General features: G+C 41.2%; 1 protein-coding gene across 9 annotated transcripts in view; it reads left to right on the forward strand.

Annotated features, from left to right (window-relative positions):
- Nucleotides 1–16,678, forward strand: part of LOC109852167 (peripheral plasma membrane protein CASK) — a 197,828-nt gene extending 181,150 nt beyond the window's left edge. For 4 of the 9 annotated variants that reach the window (XM_020423066.1, XM_020423060.1, XM_020423061.1 and 1 more), the window contains 8 exons: nt 4,833–4,862; nt 8,263–8,500; nt 10,663–10,722; nt 13,096–13,215; nt 13,412–13,528; nt 13,811–13,918; nt 14,012–14,187; nt 15,277–16,678. In XM_020423066.1, coding sequence (XP_020278655.1) covers nt 4,833–4,862; nt 8,263–8,500; nt 10,663–10,722; nt 13,096–13,215; nt 13,412–13,528; nt 13,811–13,918; nt 14,012–14,187; nt 15,277–15,456 — 1,029 coding nt within the window. In that variant the 3' untranslated portion in view covers nt 15,457–16,678. The remainder of the gene's footprint in view (nt 1–4,832; nt 4,863–8,262; nt 8,501–10,662; nt 10,723–13,095; nt 13,216–13,411; nt 13,529–13,810; nt 13,919–14,011; nt 14,188–15,276) is intronic. The other 5 variants (XM_020423062.1, XM_020423064.1, XM_020423065.1 and 2 more) reach the window with 3 other exon arrangements.
- Nucleotides 16,679–17,605: the final 927 nt, after the last annotated feature.

Below are 17,605 nucleotides of genomic sequence, written 5' to 3' on the forward strand. Positions count from 1 at the left end.
AAAAAAAAAAAAAAAAAAAACACCCAAACGAGCGCTGGAAAAGTTAATCGTTCGCTGTCTCACGCGTCCGTGTTGTATTCGTTGAAGGGAAACACGACTAATTCTACGACCGATAATTAGTGCGCGCGCACGCGCGCACTTTCTCGGTGCGGAGCGGCAACACGTTCCGTTATACGAATAAACAGCGTAACATTCCCTCCTTCCCCCAGGCGATGACGAGCAGCAAAACGAGGGCAGGGCACACTATCTCCCACGTGTTACACGGGAAGCGATGCACCCTCGCGCGGTAACGATAAGCACCCTCTTTCACGCCCCTCCCCCGAACCGCTCACGTTGCATTTCCGAAGCTATCACTCTCTTCGGGTCCTCCACACACACACACGCACACACACGTACACACTTGCTCGATCGCACCCTTAGGCGAAAGCGGCAACAGCATCGGCGAGAGCGTAACGGCAGTGGCGTTGTTACCTTCACCTCCCAACCACTCACATTGTACGAAGATATAATAAAGCATGAACCGCTGGAATACACCACGAGAGTCGTCGGCACGTCACCTGTAACGTGACCTCTTGTCCGTCATAGAAATAGAATCAGCGAACGATACACATACACACACGCGCGCGCGCGCGCGCACGCTCAGATGTGTCAAACATGCCCTCCGTATTGTCGCAACCCCTATTACCGCCCGTTTATCGCTCTCGCACCTTGCGACGATCACGCGCCTGCAACGATCGCTGTTGACACTTTATCGCTCTGCGCGAGGAGGCATCTCGAGAGCGAAATGTCTCGAGCGCGAGAGAGAGTTTCCCGCAGATTTCGTCAGACGTCCCGAGAACGTTAGTTCGATCTTCCGGAATTGGATGAACACGGAAGATCAATTTCGAACGACGTTTTTTTTCTTTTTTTTTCGAAAACAAGTTTACTTTATTTGCGAATTGATTTCGCGATAACAAATCAAGACGATAATTGAAACTTGACATACGACAAAAATAGTTTACGACAAACTTTTTTGTTATTATTTACGAAGAAATTTTTGAACAGAGACTGAAATGTTTCGACGCGTTTCTCTTCCCACGATGATGTGGTTTTCTCGGAGATACTTTTGAAAACGGGGATACAAATTACGTTTAAATTTTACACAAATTAAACGCATGCTCGGCGATACAGAAAATTCTGTATTCGTTCGTCTCGGAACGGATTCCCCAACCTCGCGCACGTTTCTCGGATCGCATTCCCACGTGCGTATCGTCTGCTCACCGACGACGCCGAAAGAACGACTTTCGATATTTGTGACATATCTCCGCTCTTCTCGCGCGAAGAGGATTGATGTATATTCCCCGAGAAACGATTCTCAACGAGCGTGCGACGATCGCATTTCTGACGATCGCGCGCGCGCGGGGAAGCGTCTATGAAATTTCGCATCGCGCCAGGCGAATGTTTTGCGAGGAGTAAATTCGAAAGAGAGCGACTCGCTGGGATTGGTCTCTGTCCCGGCGTAGTAGATCCGCGCGAACGAAATGATCGAAAGATGTTCGGTAATTGCGATCTTTATTTCCACACCCTTATGTGTGTCGCACATGTCCACCCCTCACGCACCACTTTTTTCACACACACGTACATACACACACAAATTAATTGCAGTATGCGTGGATAAAAAAAATAGGTAATCTTTATGTATCTGTGTTCCTCCCATCATCTGTGTGACGTTTTTTACGATCCAATTTATAGAATCTTTTCTTCCCTCGCCTTTATTCTTCCCCCCCCCCATTTGAAAGAAACGTGTCGCGGAGCAGAGCTGAATCCGATTTTTGAGTTGATTTAAGATCGCCCGCGAAGAAAGACATATTGCTCGCGATTGTTTGTTGCGCGACAACAGAATTTTCCGTCTTCGTTAAAATTAAAAGACAATATCGCCGCATTATCGATGAGGACACGATCGCGCCGCTCGTGTATATACGTGTATTTTTTTCAATCACGGCTGAAATCGATGATGAAAAGTGCGCAACGACGGCGGTGGCGGTGTGTGCATTGTTAGCACAATCGAGCGGAATCCGCCTCGATAGAAATCCCGTCCCGCTGCGAAATTTTCAGCCCGGGTTTATTCTGCTTCGCGATACAAAGACTCTCTCTCTCTCTCTCTCTCTCTCTTTTCATTCCTCCCCCCCCCCCGCCCCTCGTTCCGTTCCCCTCTTTGCCTTCGCGCGCCCGGGAAGCGCTCGCTCTTGCGAGGCGGATAGTTCCGGGGTCCCGATGGAAATCGACAAGAGGATTCAGCAGCATCAGCAGTCAGTCCACCAGACGAGTTGTCGATAGTCGCAGTACCTGCTATATCACTGAGTAGAATTGTCTTTTCCCGGTGTTCGCTCTCCTCCTCCTCCATGAAAATCCCATCAACGGCATACCACAGTCAAAACCTCCTGCACGACCATTCCCAACATCGCTCGCTTCCCGTTTCCTTCTTTGATGTGAAAAACCAAAAAAAAAAAAAAAAAAAAGAAAACGCAGTTTCCAATGCACGAAACCCGTATGTCGTCCCATGTGTCCATGCACTGTCCTCTATCTTTCTCTCTCTTGGCGAGACGTTACTATGGAAACGGGATGGGATAGTGCACACAATCGTATTGCGGCATATATATATACACCGCCGCGGCTGACTTTGTTCGTCGAATAGCGCGGCCTGAAGTTTGAGGACGCGCGTCGTCGTTGCTCTTTCTCTCTTCTCCTCGGAATCGGTTTCATAAAAGAAAACTCGTTCGTCATTATTCCCCGTCGTTCGGAATCGAAGCGAGAGAGATAGGAATTTGTAATCAGATAGAATAGAAATTTCTCGCGGAATATGGATTCTATCGGAAACCTTCGTCGGGGAGGAAAGTGGGAGAAGTTTGTTCGGGTGAAAATTATGCGTGTGTGTGATCGAGGTCTACTACTATCGATCTGTCAAAAACGTCATATCGCGGAGCGGTCGCGGTTGCGATACTCGCATACTTGCGCGAATAATTAAATTCAAGGTTTAATTTGTCTCGCCGCATTATTTCACGCTTCTGATGATGCAGTTTGTTGACGTTGTTGTTTAACAAATAAACGCGGTTTGTTGAAACTCGAGCGAGCGAACTATGTTTCCGGTGGTAATTCAGGCGTTAATATCACGTCGTAATTGTGTTTAACATTGAACACCCGCGAAGAGTAAAGATAAAATTCAAGTTGACCGCGTTGACTGAGTTGAAATTTTATTATGAAGCCGATTCCACAGGTTCTGTTTTTTTATTTTTTTATTTTTTAAAATTTTTTTATTTCTCTGTACATTATTTCGATGCTTCGAAACTTGTGCTATTTTCCTTTTATAATAGTAATTAGATGTTTTGTACATATTTACGTGTATTTTTGATATTCATTCCCTTGTATTATATATAAAAATCCCGTTATCATTGCTCGTCATTCTAGGATGTAAAAAGCATTTTGCTGGCGAACGGCCGCGGCGTGACAATGAAGTCACGAGCGAAGAAAGCCTAAAGAGACGTCTTGAGGCGCAGAAAAAAAAAAATATCTCTCGAACGTAAGAGAACGTAAACGATCTTTTATTTATATAAATCCGATCGTTTGCGAAATCCCGGAGGACGTCTAAAATTATCGCGTTATTTTCGACGACGATGATGTAATTTGCACACCTTTCTCCACGCGGTTTTGGGCGGAGATAAACAAAGCGGAAAACTTCCGTTAGCTTTTGCCCACACCGCAGCTTTGTTTTATTTTCACACACAACACGCGCGTAAAAGTATTATTTCTCTCTCTCTCTCTCTCTCTTTCTTTCTTCCTCTCTTCTAACGCTGAAGCGTATCACGAGAACACACATTCGTACGTTACTAACTTGTACGCCAAAGTGCCGCTTTGATTCCTCCCCGCCCCAACTTTTCCCGGCATATCGAGAGAGTTTCCTCTCTCTCTCTCTCTGTTTTCTCTCTTTCGTTCGCCAAAACTCGCATTTCCGCGCCCTCACACACGTGTGCCGCAGAGCTGCGAGCGAGCTCGAAATTACTTCGCACACGCTCGGCACACAGCAGGTGTTTGGGCGCGCGTATCCGGCTTAATTACGATAATTTACGCGCATACGCTTCACGGAGATATCGAAAAGTCACGTTATCGCGCGCGATAAGTCGTTTTTTTTTCCTCAATATAAAACAATTCTAGTACGATAAACAATATCTGCCGATTCGGTGTAAAAATTCTTTTAAGCCGTTGCAAAGTTGACACGTAATTTTATAGCGAGTTCAAAAAATTGCAGTGAAACCGCCACTTTTCCGGCATCGGAAGTCGACACCGAAATATGAAATGCGAACTTCTCCACACCATTACCAGTTCTGTTACGCTAGTTTTTCTCCCTCCTTCCTCTTCTCCTCTTTTTAAAGAATTAGAAACGGCGTAGATTATGCGTAGAAGGCTCAACGCTCGTGTCGAGAATACGAAATACCACCACACATCAGTCTTGATAATAACGAGGAGTCTCTATTTTTTTTTTTAGCAAAAATGCCTGCATGTGCTACACACACAGCAATTTTTACGCACCGTGCATCTCGGAAGCGTTTGACGCGCGTGCGACTCAACTGTAGGTGCTGTCTCTCTTTTTTTTTTGTGATATTTTTTTTCTTCAATCGTTGATTGTGTCAAGTCTTTCTTTTCCTCTCCCCTCGCGCGACTGGGCGCGGGAGGTGAGGCCTCGGGATGAAAAAAAAAAAAAAAAGAAAACAATTCCGTATTACGCTTTTTTTTTGGTGCGACTATTGAACATGTTAATTAATTGATCTTCCTTTTTTTCTGTTTCCTCAACACTCTAGTTGTTCAGGATTAAGCCTCTGCCAGTGTTAGTAAGTACCGCCACTTGATCTGGTGTGATTGGACTGCTGTAGTTAGAAGGCTATGCGTACATATAATACTTATATATATATATATATATATTATATACATTCATATGTATATGTATATACATTATATGCCTCTCTGTCTCTGCTCCTATCACCTCTTACACGCCATCGCTAAGAAAAAAAAAAAAAAAAAGAAAAATATAGAACTCGCGAATAATAAAACTTCGCGAACTCGAACGATTTTTCTTTTCTACTTCCGCGATTCTTTTTTTTTTTTGCGACGGAAGGTCTCGAGAAACACGTACGACATGTTCGCTTCTGTGTCCACGTACGAGAATTTCTCCTTATTCGCATGGACGCTCAGAGGAATGCTTAGAAATAAAAAAAAATCCATAGTTTTTCCGTAGCGTACAGGATTTATCTTTTTTTTTTTATTATTATTATCTTTTTTATATATTAGAAACTCTGAACTGAAAAAAAATAGTTTGCTCTTTAGACTGGTTTTTGGTTTGTGTTCGTTTTTATTCTTGAATTTTTGATAGATACAACAATTTCGCTCTATATGTTTATTTCTCATCAGTATTATATTTACTTACTCATCATTTCTATGACTCTTTTAATCTGGGCGCCTGTGTATTTCTTGCCTAAAAAAAAAAAAAAAATTTTTCTCTCTCGCTTCTCAAAGCACTCGACGTAATTCGCGAAAACGTGATCGTCCTGCTTGAGAAACACGCGGAGAAACGGTTCTCTCTTTCTCATGCTTCAACAAAACTTATATATATATGTATATATATATATATATATATGTGTATTTTCGACGAGAGCACTCGCTGACATGCTGCTGGCGTAGACGTAGCACTTCTGAAAACGTGTAGACGACGGTTATACGGGCTTCGGAGTCACAATGTGTTAAGGATTATGTTCCGCGAGAAAGTACGACATAAGACTTGCAGATGCCTCTCGCGCGTGTTCGGCAAGATTTCCGAAAACTAGAACTTAAAATCGCTCGCGATCGCTGTACGAGAGAGTAAACGTAAGTTATTGAAATTTTGCTTCTCACACCTGTCACCTGTGTTTGTTTTCACCCTTTAAAAAAGAGCGCCTTTTTCTCCTTATCTACAGTTACAAATTTAATAGTCTTTTTTTCTAAATAACTTTTTATTGCACAATCAACAATTTTTGTGTCAACAACGCATGAAACTTTGAAACGTTTTAATACGTATATCGTCTTCATATTTATAGTTTTTTTTTCTAAATGTTTTAATGAATTTTTTTTTCACGTTAACATGTATATACATTTTACAAAGTTATTATTTTTAATGGAATAATTATGAATTGTGATTCCCGAATTTAACGTCGCAACAAACGACGGTTGTCATAATAAAATAATTACATTCAATCGATACATATCATAAAAAAAAAAATTCATCATACACTTGTACGAATATTAAATTGAAAGATTTGTGTGCTTTTGTATATATTCAATGTGTTGTCCGATTCTTTGTGCTTATGAAAGAAACAAACGCGCTTTTAAAATATTTCAAAATGCTCAGTCGCACCGGGACGAAAAGCCGCAGAATGTGTGTTCAGCCGGTGCTCTTCACTCGCGAATTCTCTCGTTCCCGACGTGACGCGCTTTAATTAGTGCACGCGCGTTAATTAATCCGGGATTGTCGATGCTCTGATTTTTGGATATATTCCTGAAAATTCTTAGTTGTAATTAAAAGCGATACAATTATACGTGAAATATCGGGCGGACTGCGAGAGTAATATTCGTACGAGAAATCGATGAATGTTCTCATTCCTCCCTTTCGTTCTCCTACACGTCAGTCCTTCTTCACACATGTGTAATACGCACGCACACACACACACATATATATATATATATATACACATATATATATACATATATGAAAACACATACATCCTGCGTTTATATATGAACTAAACCCCTGCGTTTCGTGAAGAATGAAATACGCGCGCTAGGAGCCGCGCGCTCTCTCATCTCTTGTCTTCTCTCTCACTGTGCAAATCATACTCTTCTCTTCATCATACTTAACCCACTGTTCATCTCGCGCCGTTCGCTCACACTCACTTCATGTAGTGGCCGCGCGGCATATATCTTCTCTGCATCCCCCTCCCGATATGCGTGTTGGGCGCGCGTGCAAAATACGTGTGCGTCTGTTTTGCGTGATGTGCAGCAACTAGTGCTTGAGCTTCTTGTAAAACGGAATCCACATACATATATATATATATATATGTATATTTAAAAAAAATATATATACATGTACATGTATTATCTGTATGTATGTACGCCTATTTTTATACACACATAATATACTCTTGCATATTATGTATCGCTATAGATGACCAAAAAGCCGGTGGCGCTATAGTACGCAAATTACGACAAAGAGCTCGCACTGTACCACTCACTCGTGTCCCCGCCCGATCGAAAGAATTTTTCCGAACCGATAACTGTAACCGATTGAAAAATTGTAAAAAAAAGAAAAAAAGAAACAAAAAACAAGAACCTCTTTGTGTCGATTACCCTTGCGTATCAACTGTAAAACGTCATACAGCGACGTCATGCCTGTTTTTTTTCTTTTTCTTTTTTTTTCATTTGAATTGTCTTGCGTGTGGCCCCCCCTCACCCTTTTCTTTCTTTCCTAAAAACTTCATAAGCGATGTGGCGAAATCGAGCTACGAGTCGATCGCTGGTTACGTCAGATGACTTGCGAATTTTGCGAAATATTTTTCACGATTCGTATGTACAAATTATTATGTATTGCGCCGTGTTTGTATAAAGTAACGTCAAAACTGCAATTTTTCGGACAAACTTGCGAGCGCTCTGATTTTTCTTCTTACGTACGTTTCTTTTATACAAATTGTTTATGTTATACATATATATATATATATATGTATATATATATATACATTAATATTTTTCTTCTCTGCAAGAGCTATCGCCAACGCTTTGTTACTACGTCGCATCTCTTTCGCTTTCCTCGCAATATCTAGATACACGTTCGCTATGTTCTAGCGCAGAGCTGTGTAGGTTTTTTTTATCAGCGATCGATATAGTCCGTAGAACGATTGTCCTAGTCACATCTCATGATCAACGATCCGTTGTTGTTAATTAATTCAACTAATCCAAGATGGATGTGTCAACGATTTTACTGTACATGTGTGTGTGTGTGTGTGTTAATGTCAAGTAAAATTTTTTCTTTATTCTCTCAATCTTTTTTTATTACACTCTTCGAGTAACAAATTTTTTTCTTATTGAGTATATCAGCACACACGGTGAAATCCTTGACGTCGAGTCTACTAGTGATTTTTACAACCACGACCGAGTTTTATTCGTTTCTAAAAACTTTTTTAACGCGACTCTTACTCGCACCGACAGATTTTCGTTCGAGCGCAATTCGACTACGATCCGTTGGAGGACGAACTGATACCCTGCGCGCAGGCCGGGATCGCGTTCAAGACCGGCGATATTCTGCAGATCATCAGCAAGGACGATCATCACTGGTGGCAGGCGCGAAAGGATAACGCGGCTGGATCCGCGGGTCTTATCCCCTCGCCCGAACTTCAGGAGTGGCGTATAGCCTGCATGTCTATAGAGAAGAACAAGCAAGAACAAGGTAATACAACTTGGCTTGACTTGCCCTCCACGTACACACGCAAACTTGACTTTTATCCGTAGGATAAAACTTTTAATGTACGTCGGACATCCCAAAATACAAACTAAACCCAAACACGTGCCATGTCGAGATCCTTTCCGTCGTGTTTGACAAAAATATTATCTCTCATTTTTTTCGTCACCTGATATTTATTATTATTATTCGAAATGAGCAGAAAAGTTTGTAAAACAAAAAAACTGACAAATTTTGATACAAGCAAAACGAAAAAAAAAACATTACTCTCGCAATGGCGATCTCTCTTTATTTTCGTGGAATAATTTGGCGCAGAAACGCGAAATGTTGTTCGTGTTGATCGTTTTTCGTTCGGAAAATTTTAACGGAGATCCAATTAAAATATTCACCGAAAGAAGAATTTTTTTCCGCAATTATAAAACAGAGGGAGGGAGATACCAAAAAAAATTAAAAAAATAAAAAAATAAAAGGAAACGCCGAGGGCGAAGATGAGTTGAGTTAGAAAACTCTCGAATAAAATGAGTGCGGTAATCACTGGTTCCAGCAGATCGCAGAATTTCCTCCGAAGTACAGATCAGAGAGTCCCGGAAAGTTCCGCCCGAGAGAGTGGTCGAGAAATTTGTTATCGCGCGCGACGTTTCTTTCATCTCGATCGATCCATCGTCATTCTACATGTAAATGATGACTTCCAATTCTCACTGATTTTCACCGCTGCTGTACAGTAAAAAAAAAAAATTGTTTAAAAAAAAAAATTAAAAAAACAACAAATGTGTGCTAATGAGAAACATGGTGTCGTGTGTTGTGCTGTTCGATGTGTATATACAGATTTACGATGAAGCATGTGTGTATATTCGTTGTTTACATCAATCAATGTATATACATATGTATCGTAAAATGGAAATGCGTGTATATCGATATATAGTGATAATTATTTTGACAAAATTTAGTTGGGTAATTATCGTTGTAGTTAGCCGCTTCATCGAACGAATCCGGTATCTGATTTTCGTTGTTTCGTTCTCTGTGTGTCATCCGATGATTTGTTCAAAAAAACCGAAATTTCACGAAGATTCGCGAAAACTTTGCGCGATTCAACGTCAGCTGAACAGACGGTTCGGCGAACTCGTTCTAAATTAATCGATCAACTCGTAAAATGTATGATCAACACGAGCGAAATTACTAACCAACAAATTTATTTAATATGAAATGCTTGGCTTATTAAATTGCGTAAATAGTGAATAAATTTTGTTTAGCATGTAAATTGGTAAAACTCACGCGTGCACTTCTCGCATTGGTCCGCAGCATTTTCAACAAATTAAAATTTATAGTTTGATAAACAGATTCGCCGATGAATGTTGGGTATACAAGCGAGCGTATAGCGGCAAATTTTATATCAAATACAAATCTCAGCTCTCGGCTGAAGATCAAAGATCAAAGTTGATTGACCGTGAGTTTCAAATTTTTCTTTAATTTATATAAATACACATTTATAACATATGAACCGCGATCACGTGACGTGTACGCGCGACTTATCGATTTCGAAGCGCGCGAAACGCGCTTGACCGTTCGCGAAACCATTTCGCTCCGGCGCTCGTTCTGCATCCATCATCTCCAGATGCCGGGAAATAAAGAAGAAACATAACCGTTATCCTCGGACAGTTACTACTTGATCCGTGTGAAATTTTAAGACTCCATCGTCTCTTTCCGTCTCTCGGTTGTAAAAATGTTTAAATAAGAGATGCGCCGCCGTGAGAGAACACGCGAGAGGAGCGGCGAAAGAATCGGATGTAAAAAAAAAAAAAAGAACGAAGCGACGGGAGGAGAAGAAGGGCGCGACAGAAGGAGTCAGATCCAATTCCGCTCCGAGTTTCTTATTGCCGCGGATCGCTGTTCTCAAGTGATATGCAAATCGCGGATTGTTACGCTTTAAGAACAACGTGTGGCAAGAAATCGAGTGCGGGGAGGTCGCCATATGTCTCCGCCTGTGTACGCCAGCTGACATAAGCGAAGGGAGGGTTTTGGCGGTGTGGCGTTTAGGGGAGAGAAGGGGAACCGGATTAGGAATTTAGGCAAATGGAGCGCGCGCTAGCGTTACAGGAATAATTAGCTGCAGCGAGATATATCTGTTGTTGTGTGTTGTTATGCCGGGCTAGACGCTGAAGGAGAAGTTCACGGATGTTCTTCTCACGCCGAAGGCTGCGACGGCTCGACAGGTACGTCTCCGCCTTCAGGTAGAAAACAAAACAAAAAAACAAAAAAAAAAAAACAAAAAAAAACGTGTAGAGAAAAGCCTATATCGTAGGATATATCGTTTTTTTTTTTTTTATATTAGACGCATGGAGTAAACAAGACTTGGATTCATGCTTCTGGACACACGCATATTATTATATGTATTACAGCGAGGAGAACGAAAAGTAGGGCGAACACATTCTCGGGGGATCGGTCTCTTGTATTATGCAAAAGGGGAACGTCGCCTTTCGCTCTTTCAAGCTGCGTGGCGGCCATTTTCGAACTCATTTCACGCGCACGATTTATCATTTCTCGCAGTCTCTCATTATGTTAAACGCGCGGCGGGATAATAATAAACCGTGTTTCACAATGCGCGTATAAAGTTAAAAAAAAAAACGACAAACTAATTGTAGCTAACGCACGCAGGATCTTTGAGGATAATTTTTGTTGTTCGCAGAGATCTGCTTTCTTATCAAATCAATATTGCGAATCGTATCTCTTTCTCTCTCTCTCTCTCTCTCTGTCTGTCTGTCTGTCTCTCTCTCTCTCTCTTTCTCATCTGTGCATTTTCTTCAAAATTTCCAGATAAGAATATCGAGAATTACAATATCAGCCTCTGTCCCAGAAGTTTTCGTTTTCCAGATCTATGTATGTGCTGCGTAGATGAAATTTTTCGCGCGCCCCGCGACGCGATTATACTTACAAGCGTTCTAATTAATATATTATATATATATACTCTGATATATATTCTATGTCATAAATTAATAGATGCTTTTACGCAGCGTAACTTTAATGCATGCTGCATATACATTCCATGCACCCACGCTTCTCTTTCTCTCTCTCTCTCTTTCCTCTCTCTCCTCTCTTTCTCTCGCACGATTTCACTCTCGCATATCACTCATCGCAGCACGATTCTCTCTCGTCGGAGCTTATGTGATAGTGATAGTCGATCGATTTTTTCAATATTCGTCAGTCACGCTTATATCGCGATTATCTTGCCAAAACCTCTCGACTTTCTTCTATTTCACACACACATCGCGAGATAAACATTCTTTCTCTCAATCAACTATTATCATTGATAACATCTTACGTGTATTTTGGCAAGATATCGCTTACAGTCACGTGCCATCACATGCAGCTTCGAAATACGTTCTTGTAGTCACACACATACACAAACACACACACACACACACACACGAATCTCCCGATATATATATATATATAGATATATATTCAGCAGTTCTCTGTAATCGCTTCGGAGATAAAAATCGCTCGCGAGGCAATTCGCGTTCGATTGTGACGGGGTCCCCCGTTCGAGATCTCTCAACACAATTTCTCACTGCGATTCTTAATCTGTAATAACGTTGTCATCATTGTGACCTGCTGGAACAACCACCCCTTTTTTTCAATAGGAAAACTCCCGAGTGCCTCTGGGCATGGCTTTTTTTCGAACTTGCGGCTTGTGATGACGGAATGAAACTCTTTTTTTTTTCTTTTTTTATTATTTTTTTATCAATTAGACAAAGAATTCTTTGCTTGACTCAGGAAACGATGCGTATTATATAATCGCAGAGCAGTAGTTTCGCCGTGTGTGTCTCGGTGTGTGATGCAGAGATTATTATATTCGATCGTTTTTTCAAGTGTGTTCACAGAAAGACTGCTATGTATAAACTTTTTCTTTAGCGCGCACACGGTCGGTCGCGATGCGTTTCCGATCCGAGAACAATGAAAACGCAAATTGTTTTTAGGCGTTTATTAGATAAAAAAGCGATCGGGAAGCATTTTAGCAAATGCGAACGACTTTTTACACGCAACTGGCTTCTGCGGACTCGATATAATTTTGTTTTCTCTCGCTCTCTTTTCAACATAACGCAAATTAAATTATTAGCGAGTTCTTTTTGTATGCGTATTGAGATCTTTTTTTTTTATAGTTCTATTAATTATTACAAAAAGTAGTCATCGTCTCACTTTACTGATTTGTTTTTTTTTCTTTTTTTATACATGTACATATATATTTTATATAATTTTTTTTTTTTTTTATATCTCCGGCTGTGCAGCCGCGCTGTTGTGATCGTCCTTTAAAATTTGATTTAGCGGTCGTTCACTACAAAGGCACGGAACTCGTTAGTTAGCACGGATAATGGATTCCGTAACATGACACTTGCACAGTAATTTGCAAGTTTACACCGGGCAAATTATTTTTGAGAACAGAGGTAGATCGTGTCCCGTCTCTCTCTCTCTCTCTCTCTCTATCTATCTATCTATCTATCTGTCTATTTATCTATCTATCTACCTATCTCTCTCTATTTCTCTCTTTCTCCGGTACCGGCGTATTTAACGATTCTCTCTACTTGCAGTAAATTGCTCAATATTCGGCCGGAAAAAGAAGCAATACAAGGATAAATATCTTGCAAAGCACAACGCCGTTTTCGACCAGCTGGACCTGGTGACCTACGAAGAGGTCGTGAAGCTTCCTTGTAAGTCTCTCTACGTTCGATGAGAAATATTAAATTTAACGCATATATAAACGTCTGTTTCAATCTATTCGCTAGTCAATCATTTTTCTTCCAAATTTTCAAACTAAATCTCTATTTTTCTAAAAATCTCACACGAATTGCCGTAACATAAAAAAAAGATGCAATTTTCGAAATTGTGTCTTTATTTTTTTTACAGATCCTGCCTTCCAACGGAAAACTTTAGTATTATTGGGAGCACATGGCGTCGGTCGACGACACATAAAGAATACTATTATCTCCAAGCATCCCGATAAATACGCCTATCCTATTCCGCGTAAGTGGTTTCAAATCTTGTTATTCAAATCCTATCACAGATTTTTCTTTACAGAGTCAAAAGAAATGTATGGTACAGGATGTCGGCGGAAAATCGCCCGCACAAAATACTTCGGGAAGTGATTGGGGATATAAACTTTTTTTCTTTTTGTTTTGGATCCCCAATCACTTCCCGAAGTATTGCGGATGATTTTTTGGTGACACCCTGTATAGAATGAGATTAAAAAAAAAAAAAAATATGCAAAACTCGTAAAACCTTGATCAAATATTTTTTTTTCCGCAGATACAACGAGGTCTCCACGAAGCGACGAAGAAAATGGTCGTAATTATTATTTCATATCGCACGAAGAGATGATGGCGGACATAGCTGCTAATGAATACCTCGAATACGGTAAGCTATATATACATATATTTTTTAAAGAGATCTCGCTTTTGATGTGCCGATCGAATACATGTTAATTTTTTATTCGGCGAACACACACAGGTACGCACGAAGAAGCTATGTACGGAACCAAGCTCGAAACAATTCGCAAAATTCACGAAGAGGGCAAGATGGCTATATTGGATGTCGAGCCGCAGGCGTTGAAAATTCTACGAACAGCTGAATTCGCACCTTACGTCGTCTTCATCGGCGCGCCGGCGTTCGCGAACGTTACGGACGTAAGTACGACAATAACTCTTCACGAACACAAGGAACACATTTGTATGTGGCGTATATCGCATATTTCGGATATTTCTTGCAGCGATAGGTCGCATCCAACAAATAGCGAGCGCATTATATCACAATATAAAATTTATCGGTGAGTTCAGTACAACGGAAAATAAACGCACTGTGAATTTGTTATAAAATATACAAAATATTTTGCGTGTGGCTAAAATGCCTGTGTCGCTTTGTAATATTGTACGATATATGGCGACATTAATGTGAAACATTTAATTGCACTCATTGTGAACTTCACTAATTTAAAAAAAATTAGTCAAGTTCGCGAAAATTAACTCTCGTTATATTTCAAATATACTTTGTTGCGCGCGCGTTTATTTCTTATATTTATTAAAAATTACACGGTACGAAAAAAAATAATTAATCAAAAGAGTAGTCACGCGCCTATAAAGGACATTCTTGAACGCTTTTTTGTCATTTTTAACTATCTGTTCAATAAAATTATTTTAAGTCTTTCTCTCAAAGCGATTGCTACGCGAAGCGAGATTAATGTTCAACGAGATTCCGTTCTATATAACGGCACGGTTACAAGTTTCGAAACGTTGAAGAGCTTATCAAGGAGTTCGTACAGGAAACACTGATATCTGCAAATATTCTCTGACCCCACACGCGCTGAATAATCTCGACCGTCGATTCGCAGTCTGAGCACAGCTATGCTTACACGCCAATTAAACAATTGGGTGAATTATATTCGTTGCTCTACAAATGAATTTAACGGAGTAATCGAACAGTTATTGGTTCATTTGTTTCGATTGACTAGCTTCGCGATTGCACCGCGGAAGGAAATCGTCAAAAAGCGTAAACGTTACAGCGGAGAGAATATCTCGTCCAAAGCTCTCCTCGACACAAAGAGTTGAACGCGCGCTCAGAGATATTGTTCGCGATTATTCAGAATAATATTCGCTTATATAAGCAAAACGCTCGCGCGAAGTAAATTTTAAATCAATATTAATTAGAGATCTGGTCGTCTGTGAAAATAATTAGTAACAAGAGTAATTTTTTTTCTCTCTCTCTCTCTCTCATTTCAGTTCGACGGCAGTCTGGAACGGCTGGCGAAAGAATCGGACATGCTGAAGCAGGCGTACGGCCACTTCTTCGACTTGACGATCGTCAACAACGACCTCGACGAGACGATCGCCCAGCTGGAGGCCGCGATCGAGCGCGTGCACACGACACCACAGTGGGTGCCCGTTTCTTGGGTCTACTGACAGCGGTCCTCGCCGATTCGTCAGGTCGTCACCGCGGACTGCAACGGCTCGTCGAGGGCGAAATATTAATAATATAATCGTGAACACCGATCACCTCGAACTTTCTTGTCGCGAAGATCGCCGTTGTTCAAACAACAACACACGTCAACAAAGCAATCGCGTCGTTTGCCAGCCGGAAACAAAATACCGGCAAAATGTAAATCTCGTCGCCAGTCGCCAAGTGAAAAAAAAAAAAAAAAAAAAACGATCGAGACCGGAGTATGTGACTGTACGACGACGATAATGATAGCAGTGTGTTCATAAAGTTCTTTCCCATCGCTGCGTAGTTGTTTATTACCGAGTCGCGCGACATGGAGGAGAGAGCGATGTGTCCGAAGTTGTCCTGACGTCGACGAGCAGCAATTATATATCAAGTCGTCAACATCGCGAGACATCGGACCTTTTTAGAAACATAGAGAACGTCATCATCGAACACGACGGAAATTATAGTGACGACGACGACGTCACGACGCGTCTGGGAAAAAAAAAAAAAAAAAAACGGACGCTTTCTCGCGGACCACCAACTTCTCCAGCACCTTCTTCTCCCCTGTGTTCCTGTCCTTCCTACGTCGAGGGATTAAACTGATGAAACCGCCGATATATCAACGTCGGGAACGTCTCTCGAACGGGGAGGTAGTTTCTTTCTCTCTGTTCCACACACATACCACACATACACACGCAATCTGTCGCATTTCTCGACACATTCCTGGTTTTTCACGACGCGAGTCACGTGCAGCGATATATTACGTAACACGGTAACGTGAAAAAAAAAAAGAAAAAACAACGCACCAAAGAGAAGATCCTGCGGAATCCGCGGGAAGAAAAAACCGGAAAACGCGAGAAGCAAACGCGGCCGCGCTTCGGTGCTTCGAACCGAACGGCCGCATCTTCGCACGCACGCCTCTTTATCTGCGGCATCTATCTCAGTCGACTCTCCGTAAAAAAACAAAAAACAAAAAAACAAAAAAAAAAAAAAAAACTGTAATTGCCTCCTATCGTAACTTTATCGTAAAACTATTTAAACGAAAAAAACAAACTAGAGATCGCGTGCGGCACGGCAGTTGCCCGTTTAAAAGTAATAGAAATTATAAATTGTAGCAAAAAAAGAGACGAGGATATCCCGTCGAAATAAATATCGAAGAAAAAAAAAATTCGTCTAACCGTTTAAGAAGAAAAAAAAAAATAATAGAAGAAGAACGCGAACTGGTGTGCTGCCGGCCGTCCGTCATTTAACTTTTAACTTTTAAGCAGTAGAGAACTTCGCCGGTTTCATCTAGTACTTCTAAACTAAATATCTACCGAGTGTCATCATCTCTCTGTCGCGCGGAGATAAATTACCGCCGCGACGGATTCGCGCGTATGCACCAGCGCTTTTTTCATTCGTCTTTTGTATATTCCAATATCCCTCTCTTTCGTTTTCCTCTCTCTTTGGTCCCTCCTGCGTCTGTGATCTCAACACACAAACCGGGCTTCTCTCAGCACTATCTCTTTCCGCTTCCGACAATCGGGACCGCCGTTTGCTGCTTGTTTGACCGTGCGTTCGTGCCCCCGCGAGTTCTTTCATTCGTCGTTTCACCTTTCTCGAAAGCAGCTCAAATCATCATTTCTTTCTCTACTCCCGACGATCATTCCGACTTGGATATTCTGCGTATCCGAAACCCCCGAATCGGACGAATGCACGGACGGCGGATATCGATAGCGAGAAATTTCACGCTTGCTCGAAAAAGAAGTACTTGTATGCGATTTATTTAATTTTTGCGCACGAGTTGAAAACACAACACGCAAACACACAAAACGCACACGCATATAAACGTACCATTCGCCACACTTAGGACACACGTGAAAAAAAACTGCAAGATCACTCGGTTTCGCATTAACTTACACCCTCGTACAAAAGCGCATAACCGAAGGACGAAGTAAATAAAAACAACAGAGAAAAAAAAACCACGGTTTACTATAGGATATTTATAAAACGTAAAATTTCAAAATAAATAGATAGTCTGTATACCAGCTAATATGAGAAGTAAATAAAAATACCTACGAGAGGACAGTCTCGCGCGGAGAAACACACACACACACACACACGCACACACGGACATAGTAAACGATA

Source organism: Pseudomyrmex gracilis, unplaced genomic scaffold (assembly GCF_002006095.1).
Source record: "Pseudomyrmex gracilis isolate BER0280 unplaced genomic scaffold, ASM200609v1 scaffold_25, whole genome shotgun sequence".
In the NCBI taxonomy this organism is placed as follows: Eukaryota; Metazoa; Arthropoda; class Insecta; order Hymenoptera; family Formicidae; genus Pseudomyrmex; species Pseudomyrmex gracilis.